The sequence below is a fragment of the Serinus canaria genome, chromosome Z (genome assembly GCF_022539315.1).
Source record: "Serinus canaria isolate serCan28SL12 chromosome Z, serCan2020, whole genome shotgun sequence".
NCBI lineage: Eukaryota > Metazoa > Chordata > Aves > Passeriformes > Fringillidae > Serinus > Serinus canaria.
The window spans coordinates 53,953,490-53,971,742 of NC_066343.1; the positions used below are offsets into that span (position 1 = coordinate 53,953,490).

The following is an 18,253-nucleotide window of genomic DNA, read 5'->3' on the forward strand; positions in this document are numbered from 1 at the left end:
AACTTAAAAGACAAAATCCACCATGTGTGAACAATGTATAAACAAAATTTATATTTCAGATTCAAAGGACAAAGAGATTAAGAAACTTGATCAGCTGTTATAACTGTCAAGCTCTCTAATTGGGAAAGACAAGTTCTCTTCTCCATTGCAAATATTATTCAGGTGCAGTAGGTGCAATCAGTCAGGCATAGAAGAAGAAAAGGTTTCTATGACACTAGTACAAAAGCAGTTGACAGGAACTTGTGGCAGAAAAATTACATAAGACAGATAATTTACAAAAGCACTTACAAAAGCAGTATCATCAGATCTAGATAAATTATTGAAAAAGTTGTCAAATAAATAGCCTAATGGAGATGATCACCGTTTTGCTGGTTGAACAGCATTTGAACAACTGCTCCTCCAATAATGTGTGAAAGGGATTGTCTGAGTGAAGTTTTAATGTGACTTTCCTTCTGCTAAGCTTTTTAAAATTAATACCCCTTATGCAATTTCATCACTCACTCATAATTTTTGCACTTTGATAGTGCTCCCTTGGAAGTGATAGGAGAAGAGTTTCTCCTGAACAGACTATGCATGTTTTCAAGACTGGGAGGACTGACCAGTGATTTTAGTTCTGGCACATTTAAAAATGTTGGTAAAGAAAGCAGAAACCATTTTAAAATATTCTAGTGTAGCAGGTAGGCAGGGCTAATCACTTTAACACCAAGAATAGTGACCTGAATGGTAGCCAGATCTACCTCAGTGGGAGCTAGTTCTCAGAGCTCCAGAGCTAGGTTTACATCAGAAGCCTTAGAGATGAAAATGTAGATAAACTTCAGATGTGAATTATGTGCTGAAACTCTGAAGATGTCAGCTCAAAGAAGAAAACTTGCCTGTTGAATTGGGCATGGACACATACCAGTTAAGGACTACATATGTATTACCAGATGGGAGAGTACTTTTTTTTAATTTCTGGATCAGGCATGTTTCTCCTGATTTCATATTAGGGCATAAGACAGCCACCACCTTCCTTCACAGCTCTGTTGCCACAGAAAACAACCCAGGTGCATGGGTGGGAGTAGCTTTGGCTGCTTCAGCTGGTTTCCCAATCAGTGGCCAAAACACTAAAATTTGAGAACAGTCAAATAGAATATAGCCCTTGTCTTTTGATTGGATATAAATATATCAGATCTGATATAGAAATAATAAATATCGCTGTGGTTTGAAAGACAGATGTCTTCCAAGGAAGGTGGGAACCTCCCTTGGAATGGAGAATAGGACCCCTTCCATCCAAATTATTGTAAATTTGAAATTAGGGGTTTTCAGGCAAAGACATGGAAAAGGAATAACGTTTCTTTACTGGTGTGTATGTGTATAACAAGGCAAACAAACAATATCAACAAACAAACCAGAAAACCCAGTGGAGTCTCCTCCCTGCAGTTTGAGCCATTTCCCCTTCGGTGCAGTTCCGGTCACAGACAGCAGGGGCGCTGCTGGCTCCCCGCCGGGCAGGGGGTGCGGTGATTCCCCCGCGGCTGCAGGGGGCGCTGTGCTGCGGGCTCGGGGACCGCGCGGTCATGGCGGCTTGGCCGAGACGGGAAAGAATGGAAAAAGATGTTTTCTTTACAAATTCTCAGGGGTAGCCAATCTAGGTGCCCCTCTGGATAGTGTAATGAGTTGTAGCAGAGACCTCGGAGCAGCAGCTGGAACGGCAGGGATGAGGAAAGTCCTGGAGTAGTAGACGAGGTATATCAGAAACTCTGCAGCTGTAGCAGGAGGCCTCGGCAGGCACTGGGTGTGGGGCTACAGTGTAGTGGAAAAAAAGCCCCAGAGCAGTGGCAGAGGAGCAGCGAGGCTGGGCAGCAGCAGCCTGGCTTCTCTACACGGCAGGGAGAGGTTCCCTTGGAGAGGGAAAGAGGCTCAGGATGCCCTGAGGGAGCCGAGCAGATGGCAAAGGATCCCCTGTCAGGTGAGGTATGGTGTTAATAATGTCCCAGTGCAATGGCCACTCTTATGAGCAGAGTTCCACTCCTAGTAGGAGGCAGCAGAAGACAGAATCCTGCAGGGGTGGCGAATTCTTCTGACAGTGACCCCAACCTCTTTTGCCAAATGCTGAGAGAGCAAGACAGAGCTAGGAGCTGTACCCAGCCCTTTCCCTCAGCCCCAGTCATGTGATATCTCTGCCCTTTCCAGGAGAATGTCCCTCAACTACCATAGTAAAGCCAGCTGCACTCCTCCCCCTTCTCCAGGGTCACTTCTTTTCTTTCTCCCAAGTACCAATCGTTATTGCTTTTTGGCAACAAAATGGAAGAAAATGCCCTAAGAAAGAAAACAAAAAAGGAAAAATCCTAACCTCAAACAAATATGTACAATAGGGATGGGATCTATCAAGCTCCACAAGTGTCTTATCTGGAAAACCTCTAAGGCAATGTGTTTCACTTGGGCACCATAGTTACTTCTTTACTGAGGCATTGACATGGATTTCTTTGGCTTCTCCAGAGGCTTTTCCTCAATTTTATACTAATTTCAAAGGATTCTTGAATTTCAGAAATTTGGGAAGAGTGGCATTTTGAAAGGAATACTATTCATTGGCATGGCCTGACTAAGAATCTGGAGACATTTTCCATAAGTTAGCTTGTCTTCTGACGTGAGGTCATGTTATTTATTGGGTGTATTCCACTAAGAAATGTCAGGTGAGCCTTAGGTCATGGATGTTTCAGTTGCTGTGTCTCCAACAGAGACATGCTGAAGGGAGCATGTGCATCTACACTGGTGTAGTGAAAATAAGGGAGAACTTGTTCTTGTAATTGCCACAGCTAACCGCCTCCCCCAGTAAAAGGAGCTCTCTCCAACCATCTTAATAGAGGATGTGTTCTTCAGTATGTGACACCAAAAGGAAAATTCTTACTACCAAAACTTTAATAACAGTCCCTTTTTTCTCCTGTCTGCTCCCATATCTGGAAATGGCTATTTGGAGCCAGGATTTCTCAGGAGTTGCCTCACACAGCTGTCAGAAGGGCACGCAGGCAAATTGTGTATGGTCTCTGCACACACCCTTCTGGAAGTACATGTGGCCCAGCCAGATAAGAGGCATTTTTTCTGCTGGAGAGCCATGGACGAGACCTAACTCATCTGTGCCTGCCAAGATTACAGTGCAAATTTTACAGGCCATGACAAGATTTCAGTTTTAGTAACACTGTTATTGGTAATGAAGATCAAGACGTTATCAAGACATTTTGAAATAACAATGCCATTTAATTGTGTGTATTTGTACACAGGTGGCTTTTTTTTTTTTTCCCTTAAAACCGGTTTGTCCTCTCATTCTGTCTGAAATACAGCCTTGCAAGAGATTGGCTGTACTAATTCACTCACAAACTAGGTCAGTCTGTTTTCACCTAGAAGCAATATGCTCTTGCCCAGAAATCTACAGTGCCTACCATAAAGAGGTGCAATGCTGTGAACCCACACTGAGGATTTTACTGACCTATCCTGAGAAATTCTGGTGCTCAAGGGTTGTTTGTCAATCCCTGGCCTTCTTGTTTACATTGCCTCTTATCAGTAGAGCGACAGACTGTTTGCAAAGCAGCTTGTCTTCCTTCATCTCAAGACTTCTGAAGCTTCTCCCCAAAATGTTCCTGCTTTTGACCTGACACTGGATCTGCTCTAGGCATAGAAGCTATTCAAGGCCTGATCTCCTGTTTCGGAGAAACTCCCCAGGCTGTCTGCAGATTCTTTCCAGTAGAACACTCTGCACTGAAAGGTTTGGTTTAACTGGAGTAGGTATGCACACACTCATGTACCCAAAAACCACCACAGGACCTTCTTGAATTTTTCATGTAGTAGATGCCTGGGGGATTTCACACAGTTCTCTTGCCCTGAGGTAGAACTCAGTCTGACTGGGAGGTAATTTGACAAAAGTCCTTCCCATCGTATTTTTACTATCACAATACCCCACCCTGTGGTCTTGGCTATGAACCAACTGGAAGGAAAGAAAGTCAAGTTCCCTAGATTTCCCTTGGATAAGAAAGGAAATACAGATGTGGTGACTAACAAACTGATCTTACTTGGAAAAAACAGCAGCATCTTCTTCATCCATGTCTCTTCAGTGACCACACGGCTGGCAAGAGACCAAATTATTCTTCAAAAGACAGGTCTATAGCCCTCCCAAAGACAGGCTGTTGGGAGGTACTGATAAGCCAGGTCTGAGACAGTGCCAGAAGACTTTTTCCCTGAAGCAGTCAGAGAAGGCGGTGGTGTCATGGCATTACTGCTTATTTGGATTCCTCTGTGTGGAGACCAGCATTACATCTCCAAGGAAGATATGGGCCAGTATCTCTTTGAACCTATCACCCTTGCAATTATTATAAAAACCCCAAGTTCTACGAACCAATTAAAATTCCAGACTCACATTAATTGTCCTTTATCATTATGCCTAAGAGCAGAAGACATTGCAGCTGGTATTGGAAGGACTAAAACTGAACTGCCTATCAGTGGGGAAGAGACAGAGTTCATGTAACTATAGCCACATTAAAGGTGCACATCTAGCATAAGCCATTTGCCTGGGCTCTCCTTCCAGTCAATGGAACAATTCCATAGAGTGATTCACTGCATCCTAGGAATAGTACCTGAGGTAGGTGGTGTGAATCACTCTGGGGAGTTGCCTGACTCTCTCTGAAGAGAGTTTTGCCAGACAGCTTTGATGACAAGCCTTTCTTTATGTCCTTAAAATTAGATGAGATGAATCCCACCTCTGAATGTTCAAGCTCACTGTTTTTCTGAAACAATGAAGAGCTGCAAATTGCATGAGAGAGCAAACAGCTGATGTTTTTAAGTGACAGCCTTACCCAGATTTACCCAGGGCAAATCCTGCATGGATTTCACAGGGTGGAAGGCAACTGGACAGTGCAGTCTGCAGTGGGAGGTGCAAAGCTGCTCCTCTCACCTTTGCTCCCAGGTCTAGCTCCAGTTTTGACACCTGCTGATTTGCATTCATTTTGTATTTCCACATCATGCTCTATGAGGTCTCTACTCCCATTCAGCTGTACAACAAGCAAGCTATTAAGAGTTGCTATACCTTTTAGATGGGTAAAGCTTACTTCTCATTGCAGTGAGTGCAGTGACAGGCATGAGGGCCCATGAAAGCCATCACCAGTATGAACCACTGCCATGGGTACTGTACAGGCAGGGGTAATGGATGACCTTGTCACACAAAGAAGACACAGAATTCCTGCAGAATTGACTCCAAACATTGACTCTCAGTGTGTCTGTTTTACCTAACACCCCATGGATGACTGCTGGAGGACTTCCACCAATTACAATATGAACAAAAATGTGAAAATTTTGAATCCAGCAATATTTGTTTTATACCAAGCACAAGATTTGGGGGGAAAAAAGTAAACCATGTAGAAAGCAAACATTTATAGAGGATTAAATGCTCTCAGGTATGAATTCATTATCTTTCTCCTCAGGCTATGGACTTCTAATGAGTTAGGAATCCCAGACACAGGACAGTGAAATCATCACCTGAATTAACTGTATTTGTGTCCAGTTTTGTCAATATTTTTTGTCCGAAGACCTGAGAATGGTAGGCTTTAGATCCTTTTATATGCTCCCTGTTAAATTTTACTTCTGTAAATATTTGCACATTTAAATCAGTAACCCTAAAGGCCTCCATTTTTAGTATGCAAAGGTAGTTTCTTCGTAGAGGACAGAATGGCACAAGTGGTGTCCTTGTACTGTCATTCTGGCAGAAAACAAACCCTGGAATAGCCATGGATAAAAGCCCGTTTTTTCAAAGGACATTTCTGGTTATCTCATTGCTTGATCAGAGGTCAAAAGGCTTGTCCCTGCAAAGACTATCCAAAGTTTAAATACTGGCTGATCAATTAATATCTGTTTATCTAGAAGGTCCCAACAGAATTTCTTTTTGGTGGTCTATGTACTTGAGGACATAGGTCATCAAAGGGATTAAAAGAGACACCAGACCCATGTGGTGTTCCCACAATTCCTGCTTTTTGCTGTCCCAGAGGCTATAGGGAAGGCCTGATGCCTCTTGCACAGCCCACATCTGTCTGGAAGCATTTCTGGCCTCCCTCCCCCACAAGCTGCCCTGCAGAGAAAGCAAAACCACTTATTTTTTTGCCTTCTTTCCAGTCAGGGATGCTGGCAAGTCCCTGCTGTTTTTTATTTCCCCAGTTTGCACCCTCTAAGTGAGGGAATGGGGCCCCTGTGGTAAATGTTAGATCTGTCCTAATAGCAATCACTTCAAAAGAGTCCATATGAACAAGAGCGACTACTGGCTCCCATGATGGCTGGGAGGGCCATTATGAGCAGCGATAGGTGGCCCAGGGCTTCAAAAGAACTGCTCTGCTTGCCCCTGCCCTTCTGTGCCTGGCTGCAGACCTGGGAGCCAGAGAAACGGAAATGGCAACAGTGAGTTTCAAAACTTCCCTCCCCTTTTTGGCTTCACAGCTTAAATAAAGAGATTTGTGTGAAGTTACTTGCACATAACTTTGCACGAGTCAAGCAACTTTGGGATAAAAAAATCCCAACCCATGAGCATTCTCAAGCCTTTAAAAATATCACATCCATTTGTATCTTCACAAAAATAGATTTAAGCAGTTTTCCTATGACTCTGGACCATCAAAGTTTAGCAAGAAAGCAGAGAGGGAAAATGGGGGAGGGTTCGTCTGCAGACAGTAAAAATAGAATGGCATTTTTGCAAATTACTTTTCTAGTCTGCCAAGTGATTTCTATACAATGTATGATACTGGCAGGAAATCTGCCAGTCCATAGATTTTTCTGGATTATGATCCATCAGTCTTAATTTCTCTCCAACAGATGATGATAGATAACACATGATTCACCACCTACATCACCTTATTTTTCTATAATGACTCTGTGGCTGCAGAAGCCTTTGTGGTCCCCAACTTCGGTTCAGGGGGCAGGAGTGAGATAAACTCAGTGTCAGTATAAAAAAATCAGTCTTCTGAGAAAAACTGCAACAGATGCAAGTGCTGGAGGTCTAGCCCCTCTTGCTATTAAGCAGGCTAAAAATACAGTAATAGCCCTTAGTCTAAGTTTCTTGTAAGAATCTCTAAGGGCCAGTGACAATGTTGTGGTTGTTAAAAATTGTTCGAGTTGGTGCTGAATATCTCAGTCAAGAATATTTCCACATTAGTTTGATCAATATGTAAGCAAATTTTAGAATGGAAACCTTGGTCAGAATGGGAATAGGAATCTCTTTCTTCTTCCAGAGTAGCTGGCTGACTTTCCTGGAGGACCTCTCTTTGGGCAAGATATGAATGAACTCGAAGAAGTCAGATACCATATACCAATAATGAGGGGGAGCAAACAATATTCACAATTGCCCTTGTCCAATCCCCTTCCCCCCAAACTTCCTCTCTCTCTTCAGTCTTATGCTGGGTTTCACAGTTAGATGCAGACACGAAGCTGGTAAATGACTTTCAATTGCAAATTCTGACGGCTTCATGGAAATCAGTGACAAAACTCACTGATTTTTCAGAAGAACCATAGCTTTATCTGCACTGCAAGAGGCAGATCACAACTCATGAGTATTTTCCTGTTTTTGCAATAGTACGAGATGAGCAAAACCGTCATTTTGTCACTGTTTGATGAGATTATTTTGGAGCTACTCAACTACCTCATTCAGTTCAAGACACAAAATGGCTGTGAGTCAGCTGAAATTATTTGCTCCCTAGTTCCTCTAATAATAAGAGCTTTTGGGTATCATTTTCAAAGAAGGCATCAAATTGACAGGAAGAGTTAGGCAAGGATGCTGGTAAATAGATATCACGGTCCTTATTGAAGCCTCAACAAGTGAACTGCAGTTTCAAAACAACCTTTATTCTGCTTGAAGACTTATTACAATTTTTAAAGCAACTCAAAAACAAGACACAGCTCCATCAACTCTACAGCTTGAACAAAATGTTAAGGAGGCATGTTTTCACTGTTGCCTTGTAAAGGCAATTTACAATCTGCTTTACTCTCCACCTCCTCAACAACAATTTTAAAACAAAGCAATCTTAATGTTTTAAAGACATGTAACAGAACAGAGCTTTATTTTCAAAAAACAAGAAGAAAAAATAAAATAAAATAGCAGCATCTTGGGCAGCTAATGCAATCTCATCAGGACAAGTGCAATGTAACCTTACCAACTCTTACAGTTTAGTCTCAACTGCAGTAAACAGAACATGACTCTACATAAGATGTTGCACTTTGTAACCTTGTCCCATGGGAGGCATTATGCTTTGAACTGCCCATTTCTAAAGTGACCCTGAAAAAAAACAGTATCAGGATTCACTTTCCCAACTTAATACCATGCATAGCAAAAGCACTGTGTGAAAATCGGCAGTTTCCCCCATTAGAAGCATCTGAATGTTTTCCCAAGCATTATTATTTCATTGCCAATTACAAGACAAAGCCATTTTTTCACTACAGAACAGTTGACACCAAACAGAAAATCTGAAGATTTGGTTTTACAGATTGCTTGACAAGATAACGGAACCATACGGACAAGCTTTTTTTTTTTTTTTTTTTTTTTTAAATAAACTATCCAACAACACAGAAACTCAGTTTTTTAACTGTATCTGGAAACATGCTGCACCCACAAAGGTCTAGTGTGCATGTGTGCGTCTTTAAACAAAGTTAATGTTATCACTTACTAAATTCAGCAAAACGATCATGTTCTGTGAAAATGTATCTATATTGGGAACTGTTCATACATAAACACAGCAAGTGTGTATGAGTATGCACAGATATGCATCCCTAACCTGCAAATTCATATTTCAACTGAATTAAATCAGAAACTCTAAATTTTGCCTGTGAGTTTTCGTTCTCTTTTCTATGTCTCGTGCCTTTCAAAGGCCTTGTAAAAGAGATGCTGCAGTGCAGCATAACTCAGGGATTTAAAATAAAACGAAAAGTTACACAAATAAAAAACAGGAAAAAAAGTAACAGAGTAAAGCCCATCCATTGATTATATTCGATGAAAAAAACGATGCATGAATAGAAATACAGAAAAACACTGTGTTTCTTCAGTTATATCCCCATGCTTTTTTACTGTATATAGTAGTCTGAGATCAGATCAAAACTGGAGTGAACAATATGGTACATTAAAGACAAACAACTCTGCAGTGAATAGGGCCTTTGGCAGGACTTAGCTCTGTGCATTAAGTAGGGAGAGAAATGCAGAGGCCACACAATATGTAAGTACCAAAGAAAACCCACTCATGCCAATTTGAGGGCATAAATGATCCCTGCAAATTGCACAGACCCTGTGTAGGCAGAACATCCCCTTAAGAAGCCCTAAGCATTCATCCTCACAACATAGGGCTAATTTCTCATTGCTGCTTGTGCAAGAAAAGCAAGTGTCAAATCTGCACACACACTGTTTTTTTTTCTGCTACAGCCACGCACAAAGAGAAGTTGCACAGCACACAGGAATGAATTATATTCCATACTGGGCTGGGCATGCTAAGGATATGGCCCACTGACATAGCAGGGGTTTTCTTAATATGAGGAAAATTAAATCCAAATGCTTTAACTATGATAAAATTTCTTGACAAATGCTACGTAAAACATCAATTCAGATTACATATATTTTGCCTACAGAGAAAAAATACAATTTTACTCTTAAAATATTTAACATTCAGAAATTAATATATGTCCAAAGAATATCTTGGATTGCTATAAGCGTTAAACTGCTGTATATTGAACTAATCTGTTACTTCAAACCCAGTAGTATAACTGGCATGCCAGAGTTATTGTTGGTGTTTTTTGTGGTATTAACCACTTATTAGTATAACAGATTCCCATGGTCCTACAGGCCTGAAAAAAGTATGGAATGAGAAAGGGAAGGCATGAAGACTAAACTTCTATTCAGAAAAATATTCAGAATAATTTTCTAAGTGATGACTATCATGAAACAGTATTTGTCGGATCTTGTTTACGGATATAAATAAGAAAATACACCTATAGGAAAGCAAAGGCAACCCACCAAAAAAAAAAAAAAAATTTAGACCACAAGGTCAAAATAAAACCAAAAATCTTACAGCCTCAGAACTGAACTAACAATGTAAAAATGAAAAGATAATATAACGATTAGTGAAGACTGGCAAATTTCTTATTATTATTTCCAATAGCTTATAAAGCGTACTTTGAAATAAAACACGAGGATCTCTAACCAGAGCTATTATAAGAGAACTCCATGGGTCTCATTCTTTTGATTGTGTGTGCAACTCTCTTTAATAGTAATAGATCTTATCTTTTGCGTCTTGGGGGAAGAATATTTTCACACGTTCACTTAGTCAAATCTTTTCCAAGATTTCTCTGAATGTCATTACTTTATTGATTTGCAATGTGTGAATTTCTTCAGTGGTCAGGACAATAAATAACCATTGCAAACCATTGACAGTGAACTATCTCAGGATTATGGGTAACACTGTTTTAGTGAGATTTATGTATTTGTTTCCCTTAACTGAAACATGATTTTGTAAGTCTCTGGTGCCCTAAAATTAAGGAAGTGTTCACTTTGATACTGCCTCAGCCTACAGACTTTTGAAAATACGTATCATAGCCTAATCATTTTCAAAAAATATATTTTCCAGCCTTAATTAGTTCTATGTTGTATCCAAATGTTCTCAGTAGAGGTGGAAGGTTTTTTTTTCCACAATACTAATACAAAAAACAAACCTAGGCAACGGATTGGAGAAACTTCCTTCATGTGAAATGAAAATACCTTTACAGGCTGACAAAAATTCTGTCACAGGAGGTCAAAAAGTCATTTATTTATTGTGAAGGTGGATTCATTCTGAGATCCAAACTATCTACACTCTACACTGCAGTAGCAAATATCCCATTTATTTCTGCAGTCTTTATCAAAGAAGGATACACTATTTTTCCTTGTCTTCCATATACAAAGACAATCATGATAGAAGTCCAAAATGCTTCAAGATGCAAATGTAGCATGGTACCGTATTCTAAAGATATCTCTGAAACAGTATTGTTGGACTCAGTGATATTTTGTAATGTTCATATAATTTTATTGAATTAAGCAGCTTTGAAGCTTATCAGGCACTGCCCAACAAAGTATTTAGTCAAAAAAAAAATTATGAACTTTTTAAACTTTGAGCTAGTAGCTCAATATTCTATACACTGAAAACTGTAAAATATTTCATAGTTTAAATTTTCAAGCCAACTCTTGCTGGCTCCCTGTACATTAAAACAAAACAAAACAAAACAAAAATGAAACAAAACAAAAAAACCTAAACAAACATGGAAATTATTAACAAAAAGTAATCACCAGGAAGAATATCCTTAGGGAAAAAAGAAATTAAAAAAAAGAAGACAAAAAAACCAAGAAAAACAAGCTTAATCTGTAGATATGCTTGAGACTACAGCCTAAAGAAAATTCAGTATTGCATAGCATAGTCTAAAAATTCAGCTTTCAGCAAACAGAAAAGGAAAAAACAAAGCAGTTTGGTATTGACAGTTTCCATCAATGACAGTTAGTCATCCAGTACTATGTACATTATTATACACTGTATGCCATTGAAAATCCTGTTTTCTTCAGTCTTAAATATATTCTTAAAACAGGATTTTTAATCATCTAAACAAAACACTTCCTGGCACTTTGCTATCACAATTACTCTGAGCAACATGCTGTAACTGAAGTCCTTTTAAAGTGTCCCTTAGAAATGAAAGTGCCACTCTGCTACATATCATTCACCAGAAACTAAAATAGAACCACAATGCTGTATGTCTGGATCCACTGAGTGCAGCAACACCATTCCAAGTCAGATTGTGACCACGAAATTCCAATAACTGAATGACACAGACCTCTGATACCTTGTGTCTGGATAATCCAATGTTCTAGCTGGTAAAGCTTCAGAAGTGGTCGTAAACAAGCACCATGCTTAAAGGCCTCTATGTCCCTGCAGGGATATCAGGTTTGGATTTTTATCTTGTGTTTTTCTTTTATAATTACAAAAAAAAAAACCCAAAAAAGCACTTCAGATCACAAACATACATTCACAGCATAACACTGTGATCTCTCCCACTGCAGTTGTGAGGAAATCTTTAGTTCCATCTGAAGACAACTAGCTTTGATACTGCAAATTCTTGAGTAAAGCTGAAAGGAGCCTTTTCTCTCCAGAGGCCTCAATGTTGCCAAATAATTTCTTTAAAAAAAACCAACAAACAACCCAGAGTATTAGGATCTTCATCGCCTCTGCTGTGCATATACTGGATAGGCTAGCGTGACATTGAGAGAGTCATTGTGCTGCACAAGTGATGTGTGTTGGTAATGTAGCACCAGTTCTTTGAGCGAGTTGTACAAGTTATATGGCTCTGCAAATCCATACCCAGTAGGTGTTTTGTTTATCACACAGTGCTTTACTTCGCCATCCACCCTAAAAAAAAGAAACCAACAAAACCAATCAGTCTTTAGTTTCCGTGTATAGTAAAATTAAGATAGAAAATAAGGTATTAGCAATACATCTTAAGATGCTAGTTAGTACATAGAATTCCTCCATTTTGTGGTAGGAAAATGATAAAAACCTATGTCGAGTCCAAATTTGTGAATGTCATCCTAGCTTAGGGAGGAAGGAGATAGGCAGGACTTAGCAGCTGCACAGAAAGGAGAGCACACATATTTTGGTTTCTCCTCTGAGTGAGGCTCCTCTGTGGGAGTGGCATAGGTTGGAGCTGTATAGGAAATGGAGCAGCAATAAGAATGGCCTCAGGACTCCTTGACCTGCTACTAAGTCAAAAGATCCAAGAGGAACTGTGCATATGCAAGTCACTGTCTGCCCCAGCTGAAGATAGCCCCTTGCATGTGGGTTATAACATTCACAAGTTAGGGTACATACACAACAGAGCAGGCGTAGCAGCCTTGTTTGCTGCTCTCTCGAACAAGGAATGTTCCATCTCGTTTTCCCCGCAGCAGATTTTCAGCTTGGCTTCTATTGATATTTCCCACATTCCACGTTCTCTCGTCATGATGAGGCAAGTCCTCATCATCTTCTACCATAGAGTATTGGCTGTTGGAAAGAAAAAATGTGTTTGTGAAACACAGAACAAAATCCATTAATTAAGTAGTCTTTATTCCATGTTACAGTGGTTAGCAGGATGCCACCTTGGTAAAACTAAGGATTTAAACAAAGTAATACTGCACCATTTAAACTACTGGATAAAAGTAAAATATAAGCTCTGTTTCTTGTTTCTTTGAAGAACACTCATGTAAATTTTAGGAAGAATATAAAAAGATGATGTGTTATTTTTCAGAATATATTGTGAGCACTTTAGTACTTCTGCCATTGCTCACTGTTTTGGTAAATAGCAAGCCCAACAAAATCAGTGCCCTCTGAGTCAGCTTCATTTCCAAGGAGCAGAACACTTGGTCAGCAGTGAAAAATCATGCAATGTATCAACTACAGCTGCTGCCTAGAGAACCTCTGAGCAGTTGCATAGGGAGACATTAATTATTTATAGGCTTTGTGAAAAGGTGCAAGAGTAGAGTGCTCTCTCTCTCTCTCTCTCTCTTTTCCCCCCCCTCGCCCCTTATGAGATTATGAAAGTAGCATGCAATACATGCTTCTCTACTAAATCAGCAACCAACTATAAAGCTGATTCAGAGTTACAGAGAACCTTCTGAGCTAAAGCCCACCATGAAAAAAGAAGCATCTGGTTCAGCTGTGTGGGTATCACCTTGGAATTCTGCAGTTCCAGAGCTCCCCAATCCCACAACAGCCTGTAGTGTTTGGCTCTGCCTCTCCTGTTCAGCTTGCAATAAGTCTGTGTTAGGCTAATGCATTTATTCTCTCTGTAATAGGCTTTTAATTAGTTTTCCTTAGGTCTAAGAAGAGATAACTTCTCACTCATCCATGGTTCTGTTTTTCTGAAGATTCTCAAAGTAGTCAACAGAAACCATCAATCGCACACAAAATTTTATTTTTCATAAAAAGTTCTTTTTGTTTCAGGTAACACTATCTCCAGGTCCTTTATCCCCTCACTCTTTTGACCTGCATGACATTCACCTACATTCAGTAGTGGCTCTATTTTCAACCAGCATCTAGAGATAGCAATTCTTGTTTTCATCGTGCTTATTATATTGGGGGATTTTTTCCTGCAATACAACTCCGGAAGAAAAGCCATATTCTAAAAGTTTAATTTTTCAGCAGTTACCAGGCTTGCCAGCAAGGAGTACCAGAGTGTGAGAAAATGAAGATTTTCTTTAAACAGTTGCATTACTATTTTGATGCTACATTAAACCCACAGAGTGTTCTTCGTCTACTGTCTAAGTGATAGAAACACTAGTGGGAACAGGTGCCTACATATTTTACTACATCTCATCTTTGAGTTGTGCTAAGACTGAGAAACCAACATGGCTTTAAAATGTGTATGTCATTTTTATCTCCTGCTTCTACCACAGTGATAAGCACAATTTCTAGGATAACAGTAAGAATTTATTTATTAACAATAAACCAAGCCAAATGAAAATAGATATGGACAAGGCCAGAATGCAAGGCAGAATGCACTGCAGTCATTGTCAGTCTGCTGCTTTCATTTTATATTCAACCAGGCAGCATAAAAGGGATGCACAAGAAACTACATAGGCGGAAAATGTTGATACAAATACTACTGAGACAATTTTAATTTTTCTATTTGTTAATTTTTCAATGTTACTGTGCTTCAGATATTATTTTGTGTCTTGCTTTTGTTTAAATTTGGCCTATGTTTATACAACCCAAGCACTTTTTGCCTTTTTCTTCCAGGAATGAAATGAAATGCATTTATCAGCCTACCCTCTGTCAGAACCTACAGTAAACCAACTGTATGAAATGACAGAATACTACCCTGCTATTTTCCAGAAAAACAAAACAGACCACAAAACTACAGGATATTCCTCAGCACATACAAATTCCTCATCTCCAACAGCAATGTGACGCAATGATGTGGGTACCCTTATACTGGATAACATCATGAGACCCAGAGTTGAGATTTGGAAAAACCTGCTCCTGCCTAAGAGACCTTCTGAATAATTTATTCATCTGTACGACATCTCTCTAAAGTACTAACACCTTATGAACTTAATTTTGCTGGTAAGAAAAAATATATAGGTTTACATTTCAGTGCTTTGCTACAGTAACTTGAATATGCGCTTTGCTGAAAAAAGGAGGAGCGTAGAGGGTGAGACAGCATCCTTTCTAATACTTGCATTATGTAGGCTGTCATGTCTTAATAGCACGCCTTGTTACTGAAGACCTAGGGTTGAGATTTCCTCTTTGTGTTCCAAGATTTAAATATGCCTTATCTCACTTCTGTATTTAGGTGATTTGAAATACCAGAAATATCTAAATCTTTCAACACTTACTCTTCTGCATTTTCATTTCCAAGCCATTCATTTAGCTTCTTTTGCCGAACGCCTTTTTGAGTCAGCCACCTGCACAATAATTGTAAATGAAATTAATTTTTAGTCTCAAAAATTGGATACCATTAAGAACCAAACAACTCAAAATTTGTCTATTCATGATACTCACATCAAGTACTGATCTCTTGTCTTCCTCAGCTGTATGAGGTCTGGCTTAATGCTGTTCATACGCTTGTCTATCTCTCTATATTCAGCTGCTTGCTTTTTTAAGTCTTCTTCTAATCTACGCCTGCTGTCCACAATTTCACTTATCCGAGACTTCAGTTTTTCATAGTTGTGCATGATTCTAGATGGAACAATGTGGTAGGTTACACTCTGATATCTTATTCATAACTTTATAGTTTGCTATTTAGAGGTGTAGACACCTAAGAGAACAGATTATTTCTCTAGATGTAGTTATACATTTTGCCAGTTCACATCCACCCTATTTGAGGCTTCCTTCTTTACAACTGAACAGTTTCAAACTTGTCATCATCTTGCTTCAATTTTAGGCAGACTTATATTTGGTATTGTTTGTTTTTTCAAAAATCATACAATTTTATAGTCAAAATCAAATACTGACCTTTGTATTTCCTTTTCATTTCCTTCCCTTTTAAATTTTTCAATGTATTCCTTACTGTATCTTTCCTGTGTTTGGCACTGCTCTTCAAATATTTTTATCGTTTCATTAAATGCCTCAATGGCTGTTCTTTTCATTTGAATTTCCTGAAAATAAAATAATTGTTATTGCAGTTGTTATCAGATAAAGGGGAAGATTTATTGGCTTGTATCACAGAAACACTTCAGTATATTGTAGGAGAATTTCCTTTCAATATCCCTTTACCAAAACATATTTTGTCTGCTGAGCCTCATGGCATAGAGACAACACGCCTGCGCAAAATGTTACTGTGTAAGATTTCCATGATGAGGTTTATCAAGAAATAGAACTGGTAAAAAAAGAATCAGTTACAATCTTTGCTTTAGATAAATAAATTGATGCTTAGAACCTTATGGCAGTGCACTTTGCCCTTTGTATGAATTCAAGTCATTAGAGGCACACCTGGCTTTCTGAAATAAAGGTGGCCTTGACAGGTCTCAGGAGGTTATGTGGTTTACCCTCCTGCCTCTACATACCTAGTTGGTAGCCAGGTCTTAAGACATTAGTTCAAGTTGGCAGCAATTCTCCCATTTTCTTCAATTATTTTTAGGTGTATTTCCTGCACACTTTAAGAAGCAGTCTTGATTCTGGGACATTAAAAGTGGACTTTCAGTGTCACTTCCAGGCATGGCTAATAATTGATTAAGCTGAAAGAGGCAGCTTTTCATTCCTGAATTTTGTCTACACAATTCATCTCTTTATCCTGCATAGGTAAATCAGACCCTTCAAAAACTCAAAATAAAATGCAATGCTTCCCTGAAAATGTGCCTTGAACACTGTAACTCAGCTGGATGAGGTGAGTATGCAGAAGTGGCGTAAATTAAGACAGTTGTAAATCAGACTTGCTTTGGATGGAGCTGTCAGACTTGAGCAGAGGGTGGCTTAGTTTAGGTGGTGGCTGTTCAAACGTGAGTAAGCAATTGCACTATTCTGAGCAAGCACATCAGGGCAATGCAGTGGTGGTGGAAGAGAGGAGTAGGAAGATGAAAATACAAAATCACAATAATATTCTTCAAAATATGCAAAGTCTTCCATTCTCCCTTTGGTTCAAATCCAGTTTACCTGAGATGTTCTTGTGTAGTCTTCATAGAGCCTGTCATATTCTCTGCTTTTTTCTTGGAACTGGGTATTATATTCATGTAATTTCTTTCCTACTGCTTCAATGCTATCCTCTTTTACAACTTGATCCTGGAATGATGAGCAGAAAGAAAGATATTCTGTAAGGAAACAATCATATTGCCCAGCTTTTCTGGATAAAACTGCTTAAAAATGTTTAAATAATTACATGGAAATGTGACTCCTCTTTCACCAATATGCACTAAATGCATGATATGCAAATGAGACATTATTGACAAAAAGGAAATTTGCATTGCAAGTATTTAGCTTTACACTGAAAATTACATATTTCACCATTGAGTGGGATAATTATTAAGATGTTTATTTCCTAACATTATATTTGCATAATTTAAACTTTTAAATATTTACATGCAAAGCATGGAGTTGGTTTTAAACAAAAATATCAGGTTTTGTACCCACATGATTTTTTCAAACAGTAACAGAATGAAGTTCTTCATGTTTGGCAAGTTCAACAATAATTTCTCTGTATTTAAGTGAAATGGAAAGAAAATAAACTAAATTACCTGTTGGTACTTAGACACTGGATAGAGTAATTTTACATCCAGTTTAGGATTATACTGGGCTAGAGATTCATTCCGGTAGTGGTTTATTAACTCAACCACAGAGTTGAATGTTAATGGGTCAGAAAAGCCGTACTTTCCATCTCGGTGAAAAATTTTGATTAATTTGTTATTTCCTCCTTTCCTGCAAATAAAGTATATTGAAAAGTTAGCCATGCTTCAAGTATTCCTAAGAATACTCTACATTAAGAGCAGTTATTGCATTTTACTATAAAGTATTACAGACCCAGGGTAACTAGTCTTACCTTAGTGTCAGTGTGTAGTCCCCATGCATTTTGGTTGAAGCATCTCGTACCAAAAAGGTACCATCAGCTGTGTCTCGAAGCTTCTCATTTACTTCTTCTCTAAAATGAAAGCAAAAGTAACCAATCATTTCAATCAGTTCTCACACACTTATTCTTCCACAGTGCTCTAAATTCAAATTCAAATGTTTTGAAGTAAATGTGGTTTAGAAGCCTTCTATGTCTCCATATTAATACAACTATATAT

The 18,253-nt window shown here is 38.9% G+C and overlaps 1 protein-coding gene across 3 annotated transcripts in view; it reads right to left on the minus strand.

Annotated features, from left to right (window-relative positions):
- Positions 1–7,824: 7,824 nt before the first annotated feature.
- PIK3R1 (phosphoinositide-3-kinase regulatory subunit 1) overlaps positions 7,825–18,253 on the minus strand; it is a 60,029-nt gene continuing 49,600 nt past the window's right edge. For all 3 annotated transcript variants that reach the window (XM_030236744.2, XM_009098174.4, XM_009098175.4), the window contains 8 exons: positions 18,010–18,108; positions 17,708–17,888; positions 17,130–17,255; positions 15,993–16,135; positions 15,540–15,716; positions 15,374–15,442; positions 12,870–13,040; positions 7,825–12,410 (listed from right to left, as the gene is read on the minus strand). In XM_030236744.2, the coding sequence (XP_030092604.1) occupies positions 12,221–12,410; positions 12,870–13,040; positions 15,374–15,442; positions 15,540–15,716; positions 15,993–16,135; positions 17,130–17,255; positions 17,708–17,888; positions 18,010–18,108 (1,156 nt within the window). In that variant the 3' untranslated portion in view covers positions 7,825–12,220. The remainder of the gene's footprint in view (positions 12,411–12,869; positions 13,041–15,373; positions 15,443–15,539; positions 15,717–15,992; positions 16,136–17,129; positions 17,256–17,707; positions 17,889–18,009; positions 18,109–18,253) is intronic.